The sequence below is a fragment of the Misgurnus anguillicaudatus genome, chromosome 17 (assembly GCF_027580225.2).
Source record: "Misgurnus anguillicaudatus chromosome 17, ASM2758022v2, whole genome shotgun sequence".
Taxonomy (NCBI): Eukaryota; Metazoa; Chordata; class Actinopteri; order Cypriniformes; family Cobitidae; genus Misgurnus; species Misgurnus anguillicaudatus.
In genome coordinates this window covers 25,337,618-25,362,212 of record NC_073353.2, presented here as the reverse complement: position 1 = coordinate 25,362,212, position 24,595 = coordinate 25,337,618, and the positions used below count along the sequence as shown (strand labels likewise).

At 36.7% G+C, this 24,595-nt stretch overlaps 2 protein-coding genes across 5 annotated transcripts in view; one reads left to right on the top strand and one right to left on the bottom strand.

Annotated features, from left to right (window-relative positions):
• The first annotated feature begins 5,797 nt into the window (after window positions 1-5,797).
• klf5b (Kruppel like factor 5b) lies at window positions 5,798-15,787 on the top strand. 2 transcript variants are annotated; one of them, XM_055215292.2, is made up of 4 exons: window positions 5,798-5,952; window positions 11,341-12,145; window positions 13,178-13,237; window positions 13,421-15,787. In XM_055215292.2, exons 2-4 carry the CDS (start codon window positions 11,353-11,355, stop codon window positions 13,597-13,599), a joined length of 1,032 nt encoding a protein of 343 aa, XP_055071267.2. In that variant the 5' UTR covers window positions 5,798-5,952; window positions 11,341-11,352; the 3' UTR covers window positions 13,600-15,787. The 2 variants fall into 2 exon arrangements, with proteins under 2 accessions (XP_055071267.2, XP_055071266.2); XM_055215291.2 differs by lacking the exon at window positions 5,798-5,952 and adding an exon at window positions 10,447-10,685.
• A 2,951-nt stretch (window positions 15,788-18,738) lies between these two features.
• klf12b (Kruppel like factor 12b) overlaps window positions 18,739-24,595 on the bottom strand; it is a 47,018-nt gene continuing 41,161 nt past the window's right edge. For all 3 annotated transcript variants that reach the window (XM_055215287.2, XM_055215288.2, XM_055215285.2), the window contains one exon: window positions 18,739-24,569. In XM_055215287.2, coding sequence (XP_055071262.1) covers window positions 24,388-24,569 — 182 coding nt within the window. In that variant the 3' untranslated portion in view covers window positions 18,739-24,387. The remainder of the gene's footprint in view (window positions 24,570-24,595) is intronic.

The window sequence follows — 24,595 nt, the reverse complement described above, 5'->3', positions numbered from 1 at the left end:
CAAAGAGAGAATTTGCTGGATTTGTTATTTCAAATACAAAACAAATGAATGTATAACAGCAAAAAAAATGATCTCGGTAAGCAAGAAGAATAAAGATGATTATGTACCACTAAAAAAATTACTAATCATAAAGTGATTAATCATGAAGAAAAAAAATATGAGATTTATTCAGTGCAACTAAAATGGACAAAGTGCAAAGAATATTTCGTTTGATATTCTTAACACCGTCTTTATTAAAGGCAACATGTTTTTTCATTTGCTCTCCAAAGGACAAGCATTGTTATGATGAACCAGATGTTATATCACAGGATCGCACATTCATTACTCCCATAAACCCATCTGTTAAATAGATTTTTATGTAAATTTTTTTAGGGATCTGCATAAATAAAGTCCTAATTAATACCTCTGAACAAACGTCTGGATTGTTTGTTACAAAACTGCTCTTTTTAGGTGCCTCTCAGGTAAAGGTAACAAATTAATAGTGATCAAGAAACACAGAGAGGCGGTTTCCCAGACAGGGTTTAGAGAAAGCCAGGACTAAGTCTTAGTTATATTAGGACATTTAAGTAGTTTTAACAAACATACCTTACAAAAGTGCATATAGGTGTCAAATAAATCGTTGGTGTCCCCAGAGTACGTATGTAAAGTTCTAGCTTAAAATACCATATAGATCATTTACTATAGCATGTTAAAATTGTCACTTTGTAAGTGTGAGCAAAAATGTGGCGTTTTAGGGTGTGTACTATAATGCAAATGAGCTGATCTATGCACTAAATGGCAGTGTCATGGTTGAATAGTGCAGAATAAGGGGCGGTATTATCCCCTTCTGACATCACAGGGGGAGCCAAATTTCAATGACCTATTCTTTCACATGCTTGCAGAGAAAACTAAGTTACTGAGCTTTTTCACATTAGGTTGATAGAAGCAATGGGGACCCAATTATAGCACTTAAACATGGAAAAGTCACTGTTTTCATGATATGTCCCCTTTAAGGGAAGTCCGGCGAGTTTTGGAGAGGGAGACTGACCTGTGCTGGGAAAAGGATTAAAATAACGGTTTCTAATATGACCTAATGTGATCATCTCTGATTGGACTATTGGCTATTTGAGAGACTAATGCTCCCATTATTTAAGTGAAACACCAGCCTGCATGTTTAAAAGAGTAATGCACATATGACTTCATTAAGTATTATGGCAGTGATACAGTGATATATGTTTTGAGCACTAATAACACTTTATGTATACATCTACTAACTGTTCCAAACATTTTTAATAAAATAACCGGGACCATTGTTAACCCCAAAACAGGTCTAGCTATTTATCATTTTGAGATGGCACTTGCATTATTTTGTATTTGTGTTATCAAAGCCAATGAAATACATAACTAAACTGTCAGAAATAAAAGTACAAAAGCTGTCACTGGGACGTACCCTTAAAGGGGACATTTCACAAGACTTTTTTAAAGAGTCAAATAAATCTTTGGGGTCCCCAGAGTATGTGAAATTCTAGCTCAAAATATTATACAGATAATTTATTATAGCTTGTTAAAATTGCCACTATGTAGGTGTGAGCAAAAATCTGCTGTTTTGGTTGTGTCCTTAAAATGCAAATGATCTGATATCTGCACTAAATGCTAGTGTTGGGGTTGATTAGTGCAGATTAAGGGGCGGTATTATCCCCTTCTGACATCACAGGGGGAGCCTAATTTCATATTCTTTCACATGCTTGCAGAAAATGGTTTACCAAAACTAAGTTACTGGGTTGTTCTTTTTCACATTGTCTAGATTGATTGAAACACTTGGGACCCAATTATAGAGATTTTTCCCTTTAACAAGGTCATATTATGTACTATTTAGGTATTGCATTACTAGCAGGTGCATAAAATCATGCATACAACCAAGAAAAAACGCATTTTTGTAGAAAGAGCAACCAGAGCTCAGTGACTTTAAATGTGACACTATCACAGGATGTCATCGATAAAATGGTTTACTAAAGCTGCAAATGGAGAACCAACACTCTATTTCTGGCCACGGTCTTAAAATTAAATGATCAACAAGCACAGGTGGCACATTTTAACACGTGCTGTTCAGGTGTCCACACACTTTTCACCGTTAGTGTTGACTGCACTGTATTCAGAACAATCACCTGAGCCAATTTCCCAGGGTACACTGGACCTTTTTAAAAAATCCTTTAAAAAACTAACTTCCCCATTTAGACTAAAAATGCACAACATGTTTAACCAAATGTATGTGGAGCAGGCTTGTGACTGGCAGGTCTGTTTATCATGATACTGATGGCTTTAACGGTGAAGGTGCTCTTTTGTTCAGATTTTATTGACTGGAGTCAGAAGAGGCTTAGCTTTATCATAGCGTTCCACGTCAGTTTCAGGGCTTAACTACAGAGTTACCTCATTTCACATGACAAGATATAATACCGTTGGTCAAATAATTCATAAGCAGCACAACAATAAAGAGAATAATAATAGGCAAGGATGTGTGTGTACTTGAAGCTGAACAGGGATGAGTGAAGGGAGGGGTGGGCAGAGGCTAATAGAGACAGCTTTGTCACATGATTAGTGGTCTGTTCTCAAGGAATCTGGCCAATGACTAAAGAGGAGGAGGTGTGGACAGATGAGCTAATGGCTGGGAATGTAGCGGGTAAAGATTGGTTACCTTTACCTCAGCCATTTTCTTTACCAGCTCATATACAACTATTTATTTTAAAGAATAAACCATTTGTACAACAACGAATAAAGTATTCAATATTGATTAAGAAATATGTGACTCAGTCTGAGAAAACCCAACTGAAGTCATCTGTTGTGTAACGAAAATTTTAAAGAAAATGTTTTAAAATTATAACCTTGATATGTTAAATATTGACTGAGGCCATGTAAAGCATTGCAAATAATTGAAATAAATCCTTGATGCTCCTATTATTATACAACTATACAATTTATTATACTTATCATACGAGTAAAAAAGTTATGCATTAATTTTATTAAAACATTTTAGGATTCAATTGTACACTCGAAAAAAAACCTGGGTTATTTTCAACCCAGCGCTGGGTCAAAAAGGGACAATTGAGATGTACTATAACTAGGGCTGGGCAAAAAAAAAATTTCTTCGATTATATATATATATATATAAACGTGGTTGATTAAAAATCGATTCTCGAAGGCCACAAATCATTTTTTTTTATGAAATAACCTGATCCTGTTTGATCAAGGAATGCGACTGTTTTGACTTTTCTCAGCATTCATTTTTCATCTTGCATCAAAATTGTATTGCATTTGACATAATTGTATGCATTTGAAAATTACAGAACCCATTTCTGTTTGAATGCACCCAAGTGAGAATTGAATTCGATAGCTTATGAATCGAAATCGAATCGAACCGAGAATTGAAATAGAATCAATCCGATAGCTTATGAATCGAAATCGAATCGATCTGGAACATCTGAATCGATACCCAGCCCTAATTATAACCTGTGCTGGGTTGTTTCAGCCCAAAATGCTAGTTTGTTTTAACCCACTGTTGGGTCAAATTTGAACCCTTTATGGGTTAATTTAACACAGTGGCTGGGTTTGTAAAAATGTAACCCTGCCTATGAGTCTCATAATCTAATTTAGAGCATTTCACTCATTGATTTTAATCTTTGACATGGCCCTACTCAGGCAATATTTAAGATAAAAAAGTAAAATAACAAAAAATTACTGGGTCGCATAGTAAACGATGGGAACTGACTTCATACATTTACCAAAACTAACTGCAAAAACGTGTAACATCATTTGTTTGCAGAAATTATTTTGTAATCCAAGCATCAAATATTTTTTCTAGTGTCTAAATATTTTGGGGAAAATTGTAATCTCTTTCTATTTACACATAACATTTGCTCAATGGGGAATTTCTTCCAGTTGCCCTGCAACTGTGCATATCCCAGTATTATAATGCTATTTGTTCCATTCAGCAATCTGACAGATGTTCTTGCGCTTTGCATGAGACACTTTTTGGGTTACAAACATCCTCCAAGAGGCTTACAAATATTTGCCCATGTAGCAGTGGGAAACTTGTTATGCTGCCGCAGATAAGCTGTGAATGTTTGAGCAAAACATTTCCCTAATTGCTTCAAGTATACAAGCTGTTCAAAGATCTAAATACATTGTTTTGAAACAATGAGTTAGTGATAAGACCACAAATTTAACTCACTGTTTCAACACTCAAATTAGGAATTGTGAAGATTAATGAGTCACTGCTCTTTGAAGACACATATTTTCAAACAAACTGTATTGAGTGTGATGAGAAGATTAAGTAGGGGAATTATTACTCTCTGCATTTCATAAAATTCCAGGCACGTCTGTTCAAGATAGCAGACTCTTGTAAAATGAGGTGAGCAATTATGATTGTTTATATATCTGATAACTACTTGTTTAATAAAATCTCTAGAATATCACTAGACCTGATTACTTTTTTTTTTTTTTGCATGGGTTTCCATTTGATTTTGTTCATTCCAGCATTATCAGATGAAAACCTTCTGATTCGTTCTCTCTTTCCTAAACAAGGGCCGAGTTGTCAACCCAGAAGAACACCTGTAAGACAGAGGGGCTCACCTGAGCCAACAATCCCGGCCGAGTCAGCGTGCAATTATTTCAACTGAAGATCCACCACTGTCCACATCAAACGCTCAACATTCCTCGAGCAGATTAGCCAAAATTATCTTGTTATTTTGGCTTGCATGGACGAATTGAACTCTATCTGGTCTGCTTTGCGATGAAATTGGAGACAGCTTGAATGGCAGTGGTATGTTTGGAGTTTGGATAATACTTACCTTTTATGAAAGGGCCAACGGCGGTAGGAGATTAATAACAGAACACTGAGTGGCTTTCACTGATAGTATCCCTCTGGTCTTCTTGTAAAAGCCTGTTGAGAGGTTAAATTAAATTGCTGTAATAAATGTTTGGTTTCAACGACGCTGTATCATTGAAAATCAAACAATCACCGACAGGCTTTTGTGCGATGGGGATCAGAGAGGGAAAATGAATAAGCGGCGAGGGGCGGGGAGCATGTAGGGAAGTATTATGTACATTTGAAACTGACTTGTTTTTACTTAAACATTAATTAAATTGGAGCTGGAAGAATAGTTATTTTGATGAATGTTTTGGAGCTACTGTAATTAAATTAATCCATTTAATTAACAAATTATATTGAACTTTTCCCCCTGAGAGAAACATTAGGCTCATGTTCTCTCTTACAAACAAGCAAAAGTAATGTTGTGGAAATGATCACAGAGATCAGAAGGAAATGAAGCTGTGTCAGATAACATGAAGAGGCAAAGACAAATCGATGGCGTATGTATTATCATCTGTTGTTAAATATGATGCACAAGGGAAAACATAATTGGATTAAAACTTTTTCATAGTTTAATGGGCGGTTTCATTGGCAAATTAAATTAAATAGCATTGCGACGACACATTGTTGTCATACAAATATATTTAATTTAATAAAATATTCAAACAACTAACATTATGCTCAAATCAGTTCAAATGTATTTAAAGGTGGTTGAAAGTGTCTGTACTGTGAACTACTGTATATACTACTACACTCCTGATTCAGATTTAATAATCAAATAAAAGTAATAATATAAATTCATATTCCTATGCAGTTGTTTCTTAATTGCATAGAAAACAATTCTAAGTGTAAAATAGAAAAGGCCAGACTAGAATAAAGTAAACTGAACAGAATGTGTCTCTGTAACTGTATTTTGCTACTCCTATTCAAACAGCTTTAGACAGACCGCAGATGCCTGTGTCTATGACGACTAAACAATGCCATCTAGAGGAAGCTGGCTGCAACTACATTTCGGCCTACTCTGAAAAACAATTAGGCACAGTTTGAAGCTAAACTTTGCTGGAAAGTGGTCCAGGACCGATGGTCATGCTGTATCGCGAAGGCTACGGGTAAGGACCCTCGCTTACTACATATCGAGACACTGGCAGCATGACTGCATCACCACTGTCTCTGACATTTTTTTTTAATTAAAAATAAAATGTTAGTCTGCTTTGTAATGTGTTCTTTTTTATTTGTTGTACAGCGTCTTGGTTGTGCTTGGTGGTATACTGATAAAATTGACATGCGATGTGTGTTAATGCTTATGTTGAAATAACTAAATGTTGTCTTTTCAAAAGATTCCCGTATGAATTTTCAAATGCTATGCTATTTTGATGAAAGTGACAGTGTGGGAGTTTTTGAGAGCAAAAGTTTTAGTGCACTGAAAGGAATTTTAGATTGAGATGGCCTTAAAATAGCTGAAGAGTGCCCCCATAACGGCAGCTGTTATTTAAGCCTAAGTTACACATATTGATCAAGAATTCTTTGTTAATGCAACCACTGCAAGTTCAATGGAGACTTTCAATAACAAAATAAAAATTAAAACTCACCTTGTGTGAAGTTTTCTCGGGAAAAGTCCGTTGCTTTTAAAAGTGTCTCTCAGATATGTTTTAAGCGTTAAATTATTATTATTATTATTTTAAATGTAGTGTAGGCCTATCTAAAGCCTGCACGAAAAGTTGCTAAATGTTCTTAAATGACGTCATACGCTAATTAGCATACCCGTGACGACATATTGGGATTCTGTATAAAAGCCAAATAAAGCCAAAATTCCAGTACAAATTTTTTCATTCACATATCTTGGAAAAAAGACGCTAAGTTGGCTGCATTGTAGTAATGACAATTAGGAAAGTTTACTTATAAATATAAATGGTATTACATTTATATAATAATAATAAATAACTGGGAACTGTAAAAAAATAATGTTTCAGCCTTCAACCCTGTAAGACCCAAATATAGAAAAAAACTTTGAAAAAAATATTTAACCTTTTATTTGTTGTTGTAAGAGTCCTCTGATGCAAAAATCAATGGGTTTTTACATTTTTTACATTTTGGTAAGTTTTTATGGAAATGTTGTAATATTACAACATTGGGCCTATTGGGTAGCAGAATTGCTGTGTTTTCACTCACTGTCTGAACAAATGTCAATAACATTTAAGAGTTACTATGCAGGGTGTACTGCTTATGTAGCTCAATAACAATAGCCTATATATGAATATACATAATCACACAATACATAATAACCAGACAAACCATATTTTTATAAAAATCATTTTATTATAAAAATATGCTCAGATTGCATTTACAAAACTGTACTCATTGGTATTATCTGTCATAGCCGTGATCATGTGGTATATGAAAGGAGATGGCATCATTAGTTTAGCCAACAGAAAAAATATTTTAGGCATTTTACTTACATGATTGTTGATTTATTTAATCCAGTAAAAAAGGTTATGTTCTTCAAGGCAGGTTAGCAGGTTTTGTAAGTTCACGGCCAAGAAAACAAACATATTTACAAAGTCTACCATACAAAATCATTGCGGGGTTAAACATTAGGACCTTTTAGTTGTGTAAATGTGGTTTAAAATGTACAGGTATATTTTATTAGATTTTAAACTGATGTTGTAATATTAAAACCGATGGTTTTACAGGGTTAAATTTAAAAGACTAATGAATTTGGTAAACAAGCACTGTAGCTCAGACCACACAAACTAAAAGTATACCTTGAATGCACTGGAAGTAACTTTAAAAAGTATTTGCCAAATGTGTAAATGCACATACTTCTAGACAATTATTTTATTGTTTAATATATTCTTCAGTGTACTGTATATTGTTCCTGACATACTAACATTGACACTATGTTCACACTGTGTAGAAAGAAACATCTAAGATGTTTAAAATATATTTAAAAAAATTAAATAATAATAATTAAAAGGCAAGTATAATAAACAGTCAACTGAGCCTGTTTAGCTGTTTGCATGGTTTCAGAACTCAATTATACAAATCGCCATTAATTTAATTTTGATGAGTTTGATTGTGGGAATCCCTAATAATGGCTTTCACACAATTCAAAATTCTTATTATTTTTAAATGACCGTAATTTTGCCTAATCAGTTTCACAATTAATGTTTTTCATCGAGCTAAGCTTGGTGAATCAAAAAGATCAAAGATCCACAAAATCAAACAAATATGCACATTTCACTATATTTAAACATGACTTTACCCCCAAATCAAGTATACATATTCTAAATACATCTGAAAATAACACATTAATAGAAGACTTAATTCATTTCCACCAAAGAGCAGCATAAACAGTCTACTGGTGTTGTATATAGCACTAGTTTTATAATCTTATTTCGCCTCAAATTTTTACCCAATCATATAATCTTTTTTTGGGGTTGGGCTCATTTAGTTTGCACTCCTGAGATTTATGACTTTCACTGACTATTTAAAGAATACTGTATGTAGTCTGCTTAGGTTATACAAATAACCTAAAAACTATGCTGTCAAAAGGTCCAATGATGTTTATTTAAAACTTAACACAAGTACAAAACAAATAAAAGCAAACACAAATAAGAATGCATTCATTTGTCATTGGCCAGAGTGGAGCTATTTGTGTAGGCAGTACTATAGTAACTACTCTTTTAACAGTTTGTAAGTTCGTAAGACGCCCTGGTGTTTATTACATTACACACTTATCTCTCTCTCTCTTTTTCTCTCGCTTTATCTTTTTTAGTTTATTTACATTTATTTGTTTAGAAGACATCTTTGTGCTACACTACAACATAAGCCAAATAAACACATCTTAACTTCTTAACCAGCACTTTCATTAAGCCTACCGCTAATCCCACTGACTTGATTTTTCTCACACACCACACCCTCTAAAACTACAACCTTTCACTGTTGACTTAAAAACTTGCTATTGCTGAATACATACAGTACGCAATCACTGTTGAATATAATCCCTAAGAGAAAGCATAAAGAAAAATATTTCAGATTTAGAGTTTACACAAAATATCAGACTGTCAAAATACTGTTATTTTAGTATTAATATTTGATCTTTATTCAAAATAAAGCACACATTGGATGCTCACTGTCTCATGCTTTAAATTTTCTAAAATCTGCTATACATTTGTTAAGCATATTGTGTGTTTTAAATGACGTACGACATGAATCGCTTGCATTCATATGTGGATGTCCATGTGCCAGCATCAACAGATGCTCCCGTCTGCTATGATCCTTAAATTCTCCAATGAGCAAACGAAATGCTTGTCTTTGATGCACATTCAATACAGGGCTATATTTAGAGCGCCGGGTCTTTATTTGACATTTGGCGATAAAGCATGTTCATGTGAATATATATACTGATCAAACAAAATGTCACAAATACAATAGACCAACAGAATAGTTGACGCATCAATGCGTATGAAAAGTCTTGTGATGCACTTTTTTTTCTTTTATGTTACACACGTTATTTACTTGAAATTAGTCTATTTGTTTGTTTGGGTACTTTATGAATAAATCATCTCTGCATGGCAATCATGAATGTGAATGTAAACCACTAAGGTAAAAGTCTCAAATTATAATCAAACTTCACTATGCAAAAAATAGCATCAGAGTTCTGACACATTGTTTAGATTCAGCGGTTTGTTTGGTCGCAGAACAAATCTCTGAACCTGTTTGACGTGTGCCTTTGTTTTTCTGAAAATGCCTGTGTTTGGTTTTTAAATGCTTCTGTGAATCCAGACAATGTAGGTTCAAATATGAATGATGGGAATGGCCTTTATTTTGACATCACAATTCATTTACCAAGCAAATGCATACATTTTACTTATTGCAACATTGATTTCCTTTCAGAATGAAATGAGAGCGAATTTCAGGGCGCATGTTTACTAATAACTCACATTGCGAAGAATAGAAATGAGTTTTTCATTGAACAAACACGTTGAACCTGCCACAATCATTCAGCGAGTCAACCAAACAAACCTGTTAGGCTTCCATCATTTGCAACTGTAAATTTACATTTTTACATTATTACACCATTTATGTTCTCATGAATTAGATTTAAACCAACCTATATGTGGACATCATCACAAATGGTGAGGCATTCCGAGTGATCTTTCTGATCTCGTGCTATTTTCATCGAAACATCTCTGATATTTGTCCCTGGCAGCAACTTTGCCTACTTCAACACTTCTTTCTAGCATGTTGGCATAGGACACGCAATCCACACAGGCAGCTGCAGTGCAGTCAAGCAGTTTTGCATACCAGCACATATGGCCCAAGGGGGGAGAGAGAGAGAGATAGAGGCATAAATGTGATTTAACTCATTCCCTGGAATTTCTGACTGTGTGGATAACAGAAAAACAGTTGTGACCTGACATTTGTGTGTATGACAACTAAGATTGAAACTGAATAGCATATTTGATTATTTGTACAGGTCTATGCTTAGTTTCACTTTACTTGTATTCCTATTTTAAATATAGCTCCCTAAAACCAGTTTGGGTGAATTATTAAACGTATGATGATGATAAAGCCCCGCCCCGTTTTGAGGCATTGAAACGAGGCAGTTGCGTAATCTGTCTTGTCAAACGCTTAAAGCGCTCGAGGATCTCGTGTTGTGTGTCGTGTCGTTTTCATTTGCGGCATATTGAATGACGTGATCTCCGTGTATCCAGCGGAGGACATGCGTTTACGCGCAACGCTTTGTTGAGCAAGATCCACGGCCAGAATAACACAACAGCCATTAAGAGAAGACGATCACACTGGATTTAATGACACTCCATCAAAGCATCACATTCTGGTACAGTCAATCTATACATCGCGTGTGAGATTTGTAACACATGCTTTACGAAATGCGCGTTTTGTTTACGCTTATAGAAGACGTGATCGCTGCACAGGCTACATTTTATTATAGTGTCTTATAAATACGGTATGGATGCGCATGTGTGTACGTACAGTATGTGGATGTGTTTCATAACAGTATTAGGGTATAGTGAATGGTTTTGGGAATGTATGTGTTTTGAAATGTTAGGATGAATTGTACTGAACTCTGCACTGACCTTAATCTGAAAAGTCCATAACAGCAGAGCAGCTGTAGGCTCTAAATTCAGATGGAGTATTTCCTAGTTTATGGATGGGAGAGAGAGAGAGAGAGTTGGGTACAACATAGTAACAAGCACGTGTATTCAGAGTTGTTACCCAAAAATATAAATGATATTAAATGAGTTTGAGTGGTTACAGTGATATTACAATAACAAACAAAAATGTTAAAGTCAAGCAACTGCGTTCATGTGAACTCGTCTTGTAATTCTCAGGAATTGTTGCATTGTTATAGACAGCTTTGGTTTTTTGCCACAATTCCAGTCCCGGTTCTCGGATACAGCTGGATGAACGTGTTTTCGTTCGACTATTGTATAATCGTTTGATTGAAAACTTGTTTTCTGTTCTTCAAACAGATCAAACAAGACATGGATGGATACCTGCCACAACAGTTCCAGACGCTGACAGACCATAAGAAGTTCTGTCAAGACAATTCACTGATGATGGACCAATGCGCACCGTACAGCATAAACATGAATGTTTACTTACCTGATGTCACCTACCTACGGACTGGCATGTGCAGGCCTGTGAGATCCACGGTGCCGCAGATCAAGACAGAACCTCTGCATTCGTCTTTCAACTACTCCGCTTGCCACGGTGCGGTTGCGCCTGCTGTGCCGCACCAAGAGTACACAAACCTCTACAGCCCGGGTGCAGAAACCGGAAACGTTTATGTCAAGCACGAGACGCCATCCCTCGAATTTCCAGATGTTCCTTTGTTTCAACTGTTGAACTCTGAGCTCGACCCTAATGTGCCTGGACCGCACGATTCTCACAATGTCGTATGCCCGCAGATGTCAACATATAACAGCATTCATCCACCGCCCGGTCATATTGCAGAGAGATCCCTATGTAACATGGGAAGCGGCGGTTACCCTCTACCTGCTCAGGTGGGCCAGCATCATCCTCAGAAGAGGGCGGCTTATCTTCCGCCCTCCCCGCCGAATTCGGAACCCGGCAGCCCGGACAGGAGGAAAGAACTCATACAGAACCTGTCGCCACCTCCGTCGTATGCTGTGAGCATGGCCTCAAAAATGGCAGGTGTTTCCCCAGGCCCAGGTCTTGCTCCATCTGTGCAAACGCAAGCAGTTCCTGCTCAATTCACCCGCAGGAACAATCCAGATCTTGACAAACGAAGAATACATCACTGTGATGTACCAGGTGAGCCAAGTTGAGTTGATGGACTGAGATTCGCAAACCGTTTTATGTCATTTAATGTACAGTAGCATTTATGTGTTCATACATTGTAGGTTATAAAAGTAACTTTTTTGAATGATAATATATTTATAGGTGAAATGATTTGACTAAGCATCTTACATGTAGGCCTACATTTGGCATAAGCTTTTATCCAAAGCCACTACAGTGCATTTCAAGTTATACATTTTATACGTATGTGTTTCCTGGGATTAAAGGGACACTCCACTTTTTCTGAAGATATGCCAATTTTCCAGCTCCCCTAGATTTAAATATTTGATTTTTGCCGTTTTGGAATCCATTCGGCCGATCTCCGGGGCTGGCGGTACTACTTTTAGCTTAGCTTAGCATAATCCATTGAATCTGATTAGACCATTAGCATCACGCTCAAAAATAATCAAAGAGTTTTAATATTTTTCCTATTTAAAACTTGACTCTTAGTTACATTGTGTACTAAAAAAGACGGAAAATTAAAAGTTGCGATTTTCTAGGCCAATATGGCTAGGAACTATACTCTTATTCCGGCATAATAATCAAGGAATTTACTGCCATACCATGGCTGCAGCAGGCGCAATGATATTAGGCAGTGCCCGAAAATAGTCCCTTGCTATTGAAAGTAACCAAGAGAACTATTTTCGGGCACTGCTTTGGTCTTAGTACATTATGTTACTACAGAAGAGTCAAGTTTTAAATTGGAAAAATATCGAAACTCTTTGGTTATTTTTGAGCGCGATGCTAATGGTCTAACCAGATTCAATGGATTATGCTAAGCTATGCTAAAAGTGATACCGCCAGACCCCTGGGATCGGCTAAATGGATTCCAAAATGGTAAAAATCAAGTGTTTTTTTCAAAAAAGTGGAGTATCCCTTTAAACCTATGACTTTTTGTGCTGCTAACGCAATGGTCAGATTTAGCTAGGATGCTAATGTGTATGCAATGGAAATGAGCTTTAATTGGAAATGTTATAATATTAATATTTTTGTTTTCTCTTGCATCAGGGTGTAAGAAAGTCTACACCAAGTCCTCACATTTGAAGGCCCATTTACGGACTCACACAGGTGAGTTTTGATATAAGTAGCACATGTTTCCAAGTAGTTCCAAGTGTTTCAAACTTGTTCCCATTTTAACTATTTCTGCTCTTTGATCATATCATAATGTTTTAAAGCTATGCATACCTGTGGTTGTGCGAATGTTTACAAAGCTGGTGTCATCCCCTCCAGAATTTGCATGTTTTGTTTCAGGCGAAAAGCCATATAAGTGCTCGTGGGAGGGGTGCGATTGGCGGTTCGCCCGTTCTGACGAGCTGACGCGCCACTTCAGGAAGCACACGGGAGCCAAACCTTTCCAGTGCGCCGTATGCAGCCGTTGCTTCTCGCGATCGGACCACCTGGCCCTCCACATGAAAAGACACCAGAACTAGAGCCGCCCAGTCTCGTTTTTCTGACGGTGCTGCGGGAGAGCTATCGGGACCTCTGATGATGATACTAATTAGGATTTGGGTGTGTCAGTTAATCTTGGGTTTTGGCAGTTCATCAGGTACAACAGGACCAAACCCTGCCGCCGGTACGGCTCCTGTGGTCACGAAACCAGCTAATTGATGAGAACATTGCTCATCTGCCAGTTGAGACATTCTTTTGTTTGTTGTTCGATTCATTCGTCTGCATACTTGGAGGTGATTATTTATGACGCAACTACTTTAAATGTGCCTTTTTTACCTTGTAGATTTGAGGTGCCACAGGAAAATATACAATTTAAGACGTTGTAGGCGGTTTTACTGCTCTTTAAGTGAACACTGTTAGTCGTGTCACGAGGTAAATTATATCGTAACAACAGTCAGCTCTTGTTTGATTTCATTTTAGAGTTGTCGAACCAAACCCACATTAATGACACGAGCCGCAAATGCTAAGTCAGAACAAATTAACATTTCTCGAAAGCTGCACTTAACCGTAAACGAAGCCGCAGAAATTTGTGCGGGAACCACAGAGTGATTAGAAAATCAAGTGTAGCTTCTGAACACCAAAGAAACAGAAAGAGTGAAATTCAGTCCAAATTGTAATTGGTTTTGATGGTGATTTAAAAGGTCAGCACCCGGTTTCACAGACAAGGGTTAAAGTCCATTTTCTTAAAAAAAAAATCCAGATAATTTGCTCAACACCATGTCATCCAGGGTGTTGATGTCTTTCTCTGTTCAGTCGAGAAGAAGTTATGTTTTTTGGGGAAAGCATTCCAGGATTTTTCTCATTTTGATGGACTTTAATGGACCCCAATACTTGGCAGTTTTGGTGCAGTTTTGAATTGCCGTTTTGAAGGACTCTGGACGATCCCAGGCGAGGCATGGGGGTCTTGTCTAGCAAAACGATTGTCATTTTTGACGAGAAAAAAAAATGCACTCTATCTCCTGTGAGGCGCCAGCGCGACCTCAAGCAATACGTCAAGAGGTCACGGATGACGTATACGAAGCTACGCCCCAGTGTGGAGAAAGAGGACCGTTTCGATGTTGTTGTATGTCGAATGATACTTATTAATGTCTTTGTGTCAGTTTATTGTTTAAAATGGTTCGCAAATGTGCGTTTCATATATGTAACACGTGACCTTTCCACGGCATTAAACAATTACGTGAGGTCGCACTGGCGCGTCACAGGACCGGAGATAGACGAGAAGTTGTGGTTTAAAAGTGCATATTTTTTATTTTTCTTGTCAACAATGACAATCGTTTCGCTGGATGGGACCCTTGTGCCTCGTTTGGGATCGTTTGGAGTCCTTTTGAGCTGCAATTTAAAACTGCATTAAAGCTGTTACGTGTTGGGGTCCATTAAAATGAGAGGAATCCTGGTATGTTTTCCTCAAGAAACGTTGTTTGTTCTCGACTGAGCAGGGAGGGACATCAACATTTTGGATGACATGGTGGTGGTGAGTAAATTACCTGGATTATTTTTAAGAAAGTGGACTAATCCTTTAAGTCTTAGACTAAAACACATGTTGGAGCTGTCTCAACAGAAAATAACTTGCACTGACAGATCTTAAGATGTGCCAGTAACATCTTTTTCAAGGCATCTTTATAAAGATCCTTAAACATCTTAATTTAACTAAAGCCTAGTCCTGGCTTTAGCTAAGCCTTGTCTGTGAAACCAGGCCAAAGTGTTTTACAGAGCACAATCTGAAGTTTCATATACTGATACGAACTCCTTTCGGTGTCAGTTTCGGTGTTTCACCGAAAATGCAATAAGAGGTACGACGAATGCTGTATTTTTCTGGCAGGACAGATCAGATATCATTTCCTTCCATAGTGTAATTGTTTGTTTACCTTACTATGCATTTGTTTGGGATAAATGATAGCTTTAAATGTACATATTCCTCCGGCGTGTATTTATTTTGCACAGATTTGTTTTCTATTTTATAAATGTAACTCGTGCTCACATCAAATGTGGCGCACGTTTGGGTTACAGGGACGCGGTTTTAGAAATCTTTGCAGTAATAGTGCTGTAAGTGGCTGCATTATGTGGAACAATGCAGCTGCATGTTTACATTACTTTGTTTGGCTTACGGTGTGCGTTACATCTGTATGTGTGGATTCATAAAACCTTTACTTTTCCATTATAAAGATAAAATGTTTCCAGTCTTATTTTTATTTTAGAGATACTGCCTCACAGATTTTGTATTTAAGTTGAAAGCATTATAGATTTTATAGTGCATTCTTTAAACTAAAGGTACTTGAAAGGTTCTTCGCAGGGATGCCATAGAAAAACACATTTTGGTTTCTTAAAGAACCATTCAGTCCAATAACCATTTCTTTCATACCTTTATAAATTTAAAGAAAACATTTTCACTACAAAGAACCTTTTGGGTAACCGAAAGGTTATTTGGATGTTAAAGGTTCTTTATGGAACCGTTCACCAAAAATAGGTTCTTCAATGGCATCGTGAAGCACCTTTATTTTAACGTGTGTAATGCCAAGATTTCCAGTGTTTATACAGTACAGTCAGTTTGCAAGATAAGACATGCACACAAATAATAAGTCCTCCATTTTGTGACTAAATCCAATGAAAACCTATAATTGCTGTCATTTAAAGTTTAAACTGCTTAAGATTAAAATGTGACAGCACACCCACTAATAGCACTAATTTCCCTCACTTAGATAAATACAGGTGCACACATCATCATCATTATTATTAAGATTCTTAAAATAGAGGCATTTAATGATACACAGTAAACATCAGTCTGTCAGGTAAAACTGGAGTGTCCTGCATGTGCACTGTCACATGCGATTTCCCAAGGTCTGGTCACATCTGATTGGTGATTAGTGTAGGTGTGGTGCATTAAAGTGTAAATGAACGAAACAATACAGTTGATGATGTAATCTGTCAGATTTCCGTAAGCCACAGAGCTAAAAACTGACATTTAAGTGTTAGCAACCACTTTAAAAGATACAGATACTGTAATTATCACAAAAACAGCTGATTCACAGTTAATGGCCTTTGTCAAATAATCCAGATTTTTCATTCATAGCGTGTATTATTTTGTGAATTAGGTCTTAGACAAGCAGGTGTTGTTCATGCTTAGTACTAGTTTTCGTTGAGTTTACTATTTAGGTAACACACAGAGGAATACAATCAGACCAGAACAAATGTTTGGTGCAGTAAACTGTATATAAATTGACTACATGCCATGTTATTGTTATACCTACAGGTTTTATAAAACATGATTGCTAAATTCTAAGAAAGCGCATTACAGCTCATTGACAAGACTTGCAGAGTGATGTTATTGGATGATTGCCGATTATCAGGTAGTAACTAAGATTTTATGTTTTTTATGTAACATAATACTTGTTAAACATGGCCAGAATCACCCCGACCGCTTTGTATCCGAGTAAGATTGTTATCACGGAGCCTACGCCTTCATGTTTCTTTGAAATGCCTTTTGTCAATAGGGAACTCATTTATTTTCTTTCATGGAAAGGAACAATAGTTTAATTCACTATTTGACCTGACATTTAGATGATCTTTGCAGATGAGAATATGGATCAAACAGTAGTTTAGCTGTGATCCTCTTAAGCGAATGCCATTTGCTGAAAGCACTTATATGCTCAGTGTGATGTCTTAAACCCTTAAGAGAAGAGCCACGAGATATTACCAAATAATAACATCAGTGCTGTATGAAACCAACAAGAATGAAGATAGCTTTTTAGACACAGTACAAAAAAATATGATTTAACTGTAAACGGTGTTAATAAAAAACTATATATGATTTGTTTTTGCTCAAGAATTGCATTTCACACCATCAGTGTGGTATAAAATGTTTCAACCGTGAGCCACCATTGTGCAATACACCCAAATGAGTCACTTTATATTTAGGTGGGCGGTCCTTCTGTATACTGTCAGAAAAAAACTTTTTCTGTCATTGGGGTGGCACCCTTAAATGTTCCTTTTTGTACCTACTGTTGTACCTTCTGGGGTACAGTATTATACCATATGGACCAACTGTGTACAATTTAAAGGGACACTCCACTTTTTTTATATATATATATTTCCTGAGTTAAACATTTAATATTTAAACAGCAGCCGAAAATAGTCCCCTTCGTAACTTTCAATAGCATGGGACTATTTTCGGGCAGTGCGTAATATTATTGCGCGTCCTGCAGTCATGTTACGGCAGCAAAGTTCTTGATTATTACGCCAGAATGAGAGTATAGTTTCTAGACATATCTGCCAAGAAAATCGCAACTTTAATTTTCTGTTGGTCTTAGTAGACGATGTAACTACAGAAGAGTCAAGTTTTAAATAGGAAAAATATCCAAACTCTTTGGTTATTTTTAGCACGATGCTAATGGTCCAATCAGACTCAATGGACCATGCCAAGCCATGCCAAAAGTGCCAGCGCCCGACCCAGAGATCACCTGAATGGATTCCAAAATGTTAAAAATCAAATTTAAGTCGAGTGTCCCTTTAAATACTAGGGGTACAAAACATTTAACTGTAGCTTTAAAGGTACACAATAGGTCCTTAAGGTACAACACTGTGTTGTGTTTTGTATACCTGTAAAGGTAAAAAAATCAAACCTACCACCCCAGCGATAGATATCTGACAGTGTACATAATTTTTTGTATTCTGTTAAAGGTGCAGTGTGTAATTTTCAAAAGGATCTCTTGACAGAAATGCAAAATAATATACAAAACTATATTATCAGGGGTGTATAAAGACCTTTTTATAATGAACCGTTATGTTTTTACTACCTTAGAATGAGACGTTTTTATCTACATATACAGAGGGTCCCCTTACCTGGAAGTCGCCATTTTGTGCCGCCATGTTTTTTTACAGAAACCCTTAACGGACAAACTTTTTTCACTAAGTTGTCTCCGTTGATGAAAGTTTTTTTCTGGTGGCGGCTACCGTAGCTTCTCTATGCGTTTCAAAAGCGAGGGGTGAGCAGCGGCCGAGCCGCTGGCTGCAGTTCGCAACCTCACCACCAGATGCCACCAAAATTTACACACTGCACCTTTAACCTTTTGAAATGTTTATGCATAGTAAATAGGAGTGTAAGTGTAAATAATAGTTTATGCAGATTCATGTTCCATACAAAATGCAAGTTTATTAACTTCCATGCCTCCGATTAGATTATCAAACAAGTGTAACCTCAATTTCAATTCACAGCTCAATCTTCTGGAAAACGAAAATACAGAGAATAGCAAAAAGCACAGAATATTTAGACGACCTCTGAAGAACCGAAATAAAGCTGAAAACATGTTCAACCTTTGAAATGACCGGGACGTGACATCCTCCAACAGGGTTTAATGTAAAGGGACTCCCTTTGAAGTGTATCAGGGTAAAATATAACAACTTTACAACAAAAAACCTCTGAATATATTTACAATACACACACTACTATACATAAATACAAGAAAGATAATTACAGAATATCAGCAAAACAAGAAACAAAGGCAACGGAGTAAATATTTTGATTCCAAAGTAAGTAAATATAGAAACAAAAGCAATATTTTACAGAGACTCGAGAGGGATCAATGTTGTTCACAGAGGAATTACCAAAAAAACAAACGCTGCCACCAGTGTCTTAACATTCGGTTCTTGTGACTGCTCTATTATAACCGGGGACGCCCGAAACCATACAATAAGTCCTGTTGATGCATCCTTCCATATAGGGGAGTAAAATACAAATACCATACAAAATAAATGTAGGACACACAGAATGTTCAAACAAACACTAACTGGGAATTTCACAGCTTCACCTTCTGATGACAAATGGTACATAAGGCTCAGTGCATTTCAACTATTTTCATTTTTTGGGGGTACTTTAACCAGGCAACTTCAGGTGCTCTTGTTTGTAGAGCACTTTATTTTGTTAGTATCCATGCACAAACGTCCCGTGTATGAGATAATGTTTATAATACTAGGCACTCATTATTATTGCATAACTTTGACCCTGTTTGCCTTTACAAAATTATGCCACAAAAAACTTGAGAATGCCACATAAGAAGGGTAAGTAATGCAAACTGTTTTAGTTGAACACATACGGGTGCAAGAATATTTACTATATACTGTATGTAAATTTGTTATTGATGACTCTTGAATACTGTGCAGGGGAGATTCATTTCATCGGGTTCATGCTTGAATCACATTTTATAGAGTCAGTACAAAAACACTGAAAAATGCTAAAAATTACCATCTAAATATACTATAAGGCAGCACTGCCCGAATACTGTGATGCACATTTGATTCGATTATTCAAAGAAATGGCATGCAACTAACTGTGCGTTAAAGACGACAGAGCCTTCTGCATTCTCTCGCACAGCCCAGTTGAACACTTTTTATCCTTTTACCCAAAACAGCGTCTCTGAAAAAATCTGCATATGTATAAAGATAATCCCTTGTATTTTAAAAAAGCCCTATTTTTGATAGGTATTTACAGCCTGTAAAACTGAGCGATAGCTTTTCACTTTCACATATATTACAACATTTTTAAAAGTATTTTTTTTGTACAGAAAATAGTCATATGCAGATGAAGTGTCACACCTCAAAAATACAAAATATGATGATAAGATACATTGAAGATTAATGTCATGTTTTAAAATAATTACTTCATAGAAACAAGGTGCTCATGTTATGTTCAAGCCCATATACAACACACGCATGTGTACACACAAATACATACATGTACTAAAGAACATGGTAGAATGTAATACTTCAAAACATACAAAGTAACTAGAAACGAATTGGTCAAGTTATCTCTAAGTTATCTCAGCAATGTTGCTTTTTTATGGATTGATACAGCGTTTCACCACATTTACCATTAATTTACTTGTGATGTCCCAGCATCTATGACTTTATCAGCATATTTGATCAGCCATGCTTTATAAAATCTGCTGGTTTCCCATCATCGGAGAAGTGATCGTGGTGGCTTGCCACTTAAAAGTGCTTATGGATCACAAGTGCAGAAGGCAGCTTGCGTGACAGCTCTCCTGTTACAATCCATGTCAACATAGTTTAGTGAAGATGTATAGCTATAACACAAACTGTATTTACAGCTGCTTTATTAGCTGTATTCACAACTGGGATGTATTGCTTCATTCGAGTATCTTTGTTATGTAGTGTAATGTATGAGGCTGTATATACAGTATAGATACTGAATATTGGTACAGATTCTAATAACAATGGATATGGCTCAGTAAATCATTTAATCTCTTTACATCATGGTACTCCAACACGGGAGCATGAATGCATAAATGACTTTAGAAAAAAATAAAAACATGAAATACACCAAACACTAAAAATTCTGGAATCTATCAGATCACTTTTTAAAACTCACTGCACTGCCCTCTACTGCCTGCTTTGGGAGTTGTTGAATTGAGTGATGCTTATACCAAAAGAAAAGTTGTTTTTGCATTTAGTCCCGTATATAAGATGACCACTTAATGGTAAATATAGGGTTAAGAACAAAGCCAGTTTCTTACATTTGGGCTGTTAAAGCTGTTCAACTGGCCATTAACACTCACAGCTGAGCAATTAAGCTTCATATTTCAAAAGAAAGGAAAACAGAGACTTTCTCTGCATACTGTATAAAGATATTACAGTACATATACTCCTTCAAAATGTAGTAGCTAGAAATCCACTATAAATAGAGGTATTTCAATTGTTGAAAAAAGTGGCACTGATATGAATCGAAAGTTTTGTCCATGTTTCAAGCCACCTGATATAAGTGAACCAGGCCAATATTTCCTCTCAGGAGTTCAGAATGAATATATTGCTATTCTTCCATTACCTGTCTAAGCAAATCCCCTAAAATTAGCATTTAGTTAAAGGCGGGGTACATGATCTCTGGAAGCCAATGTTGATATTTGAAATCACCTAAACAACCACGCCCCTCCCACAATAGAATCTGGGGCCTCATTTATAAAGCGTGTTTACGCACAGATTTGATCTAAGACCATGTGTATGCTCAAATCCACTCCAACGCTCAGGTTTATAAAACATTTCCTTGTGGCAATATTGCAGGTAGGCTTATTTGGAACTTTTACAGCGCCAACATGCAGTTTCCACGTCGTCATCTGTATTAGAGCTTAGATCGGGCCCAAAAAAACCAAGCCCGACCCTATCGAAGCCCATGCACGTTGTGTCTGAGTCCGGCCCGACACATTAGCTGTAATTATGAGCCTGAGCCCAAATTAAACCCGACAATGTTTTAATAGTGCGCCGTGATGTTCTCAATTTCAATTCAGAGTTGTTTGAACTACAGAAATCTGTTCAGAATGATCTTAATGAATTTATGCAACAAGGACGAAGCATGTAGCCTAAATAACGCTGTATGTTTATTTACAATGGGAAAAAAAACGTGTGCATGCAACAATTATGCACACAGAAAATAGCCTATATAGAATAGTATTCTACCTCTTCTACTTTAAAATAATTTAACAAGGTTTTAGAATATATTGTAGCCTCTTATGGAATGGCTGAAATTCCACAAGGGGGCGTATTTGTTCCTCAGACGTTGCACAATAAACGTGACATCCGCATATATTCATTATAAATCGTGAATGAAAAGTGAGATTCGAACGAATGTCCGTTAGTGAACTAATTGTTTACAGTATTTATATCGTAATTTGGTCAGAAATGTCAAAATTGTGAGATGAACAAATCGTTTTGGATTAAAAGGCTTGGATATTCCATTTCCTTGGACTTTTGGGGATTTATGAACAATTTGTTTTGGACGATTTCACCGAAGCGGATAAAGGGAAGATTTTGAAGGTAAGTAAATATCCTAAATCGGCGCCGCCCGGTTCAGGTAACTAACAACTAGATTACAGTTTTATGACTGCTATAAATCATATTATGCTTTGTGTGTGCGCTTAATGGAATCCCGAAAGTCTAAGCTTTCAAACTATGTGCCGCATGACCGTATATTTTGAAGATTTAATGCTTCAAAGTTACAATGACGTTTATGCAGCCTCACGTGCAAGGGAGGGGCTGTGCCGTATTAAAATATTAAAATATGTTGGCCTATTTTGATATTTTAAAATTTTGGGCTATTTCGATGCAAAAGGGTGGACATACGTTTTCAGGAAATGATTTTCTAGTTCGTCATCTTTTCATAAAATATTTAAAAATATAACGATATAATTATAAAAATATAATTGTTTCGCGGTGTTTAACGCACATGTAAATGTTACAGAACATGTGCTTTATTTAATGAAAGTAAAAATGATCGAATTCAATGATTAAAATGACATGAAAGGAAATTTTAAAGCCTGCGACATTTAATTCCCATGCATCGATTTTAATGTTAAACATCTGTAAATCCAAATGAATCCATATGGAATATATTCCGACAGTTTAGGATAAGATCTTTGAATTTTAAAGTTGAAAAATCTCTTATTTTTACACCGCCGTGCAGGAAGCATGGCAAACTGAAACAAAACTTTTAAGACACAAATATTACGTTTATGTGTAAAAAATATATTTAAATGAAACCCGTGAATTAAAAGGTCCACAAATAATCGCCTTAGCTCGAGTGATGTCAATAAAGTTTCCATGTTAGAATTTATAATTATTAAAAACTTAAGCAAACGACAACAAATATGTTTTCTTACCACTCGCCATTGTAACAGTCAGAGAATTTGGCCTTTGATAATTTAATATTTAAATGCTAATGAATTAAACTAGGGGCGTTTACAAGGCGGAGTTCTAAGAGCATTCAGCTGCGCACAATTTCAAGTTCATTTTTGATTTTTAAACCGCACATCTGGAAAAGAGCCGTACGATCATTTCAGAAATGGTCTTATATGTAGGATAGTTCCTACATCGCACTTTTATAAATGTGGCCTCAGGACATTCTTTTGATAGACCCACCCCACACATACGCAACCCAGGCAATGATGTCGGTTAGTAGGCATGACCCTTACTGCTGATCGGCTACAAGTGTGATTTGGTACTCGGCCCGACTCCCTTTTCCAGTGTTTTTTATGCATCCCGCCTTTAATATTACAATAATTTGTTTGATTCAAGAATCAAATTTAATGCAAATTGTATCAAAGCTAACAATTTCAGAACCTAGAGGAACAGAAGATACAATGAGCATAAATAAAAATGTTGATTGTTTGTTTGTGTCATGGAGTGTTGACCTAAAGAAGTTCACCTCTGTTCTTCCTAACGTTCTTCCCAAAATCTCTCATCCATCATCATCACAATGTTCTGATCCTCCTTAGATCTTCCAGGCTCTTGATTTTCTAAAAGGTAAATTGTGCAACAATACTATTCATGATCCATCTTCCCATCGCCTTCATTACCGTGTCAAGCATATTCAATCCATTCTGTATTTCTTCACATTGTAGATGGTGGCTAAAAAGCAGCCATTTTTTAAGAGCGATGATTCGAAAAGACAAACCAGAAAACAAACCATTTGTACAAGTGAAGAATTCTTTCAAATGCATGATGTGCCCAAGCAGTGATTGAGATACAGACATCCTGGACTCCAAATTTTAAGATGACAGGCTGCCTGTAGATGAGCCATCCTCCGTTCCTGAATGAATCATGTATGACTCTTCTGTGTGAAAAGCATTATACTCCTTTATATCTGTAGCCCGATCTTCGCTTTCAGGCAGGGGCGGCCATGTCTGTGGTGTCCAGCCCAGCTGAACACTATTGGGGGAGACCCAGCTCTCCCTTGTGTGTGTGTAAGTAGAAACGAGTTGAGAAAACCCAGATCAGACCAGCATGTGTCTGCGGCGGTGCAGGGCCAGATGGTCTGAGCGAGAGAAGCTTCGGTCACAGTCTCCGCATTTGAAGGGTTTGACTCCCGTGTGTTTCCGGTAATGCCGTGTCAACTCGTCCGAGCGGGCGAACTTCCACGTGCAGCCGTCCCAGGTGCACTTGTATGGCTTCTCACCTGGTGGAGATATGGATCATCCATTA

Bases quoted from the DNA above. Each gene is read 5' to 3' on its own strand.
- klf5b (XM_055215292.2), top strand. From the start codon at position 11,353: ATGGATGGATACCTGCCACAACAGTTCCAGACGCTGACAGACCATAAG. The intron at 12,146-13,177 runs GTGAGCCAAGTT...CTCTTGCATCAG, and splicing joins ACATCACTGTGATGTACCAG to GGTGTAAGAAAGTCTACACC. The intron at 13,238-13,420 runs GTGAGTTTTGAT...GTTTTGTTTCAG, and splicing joins CCATTTACGGACTCACACAG to GCGAAAAGCCATATAAGTGC.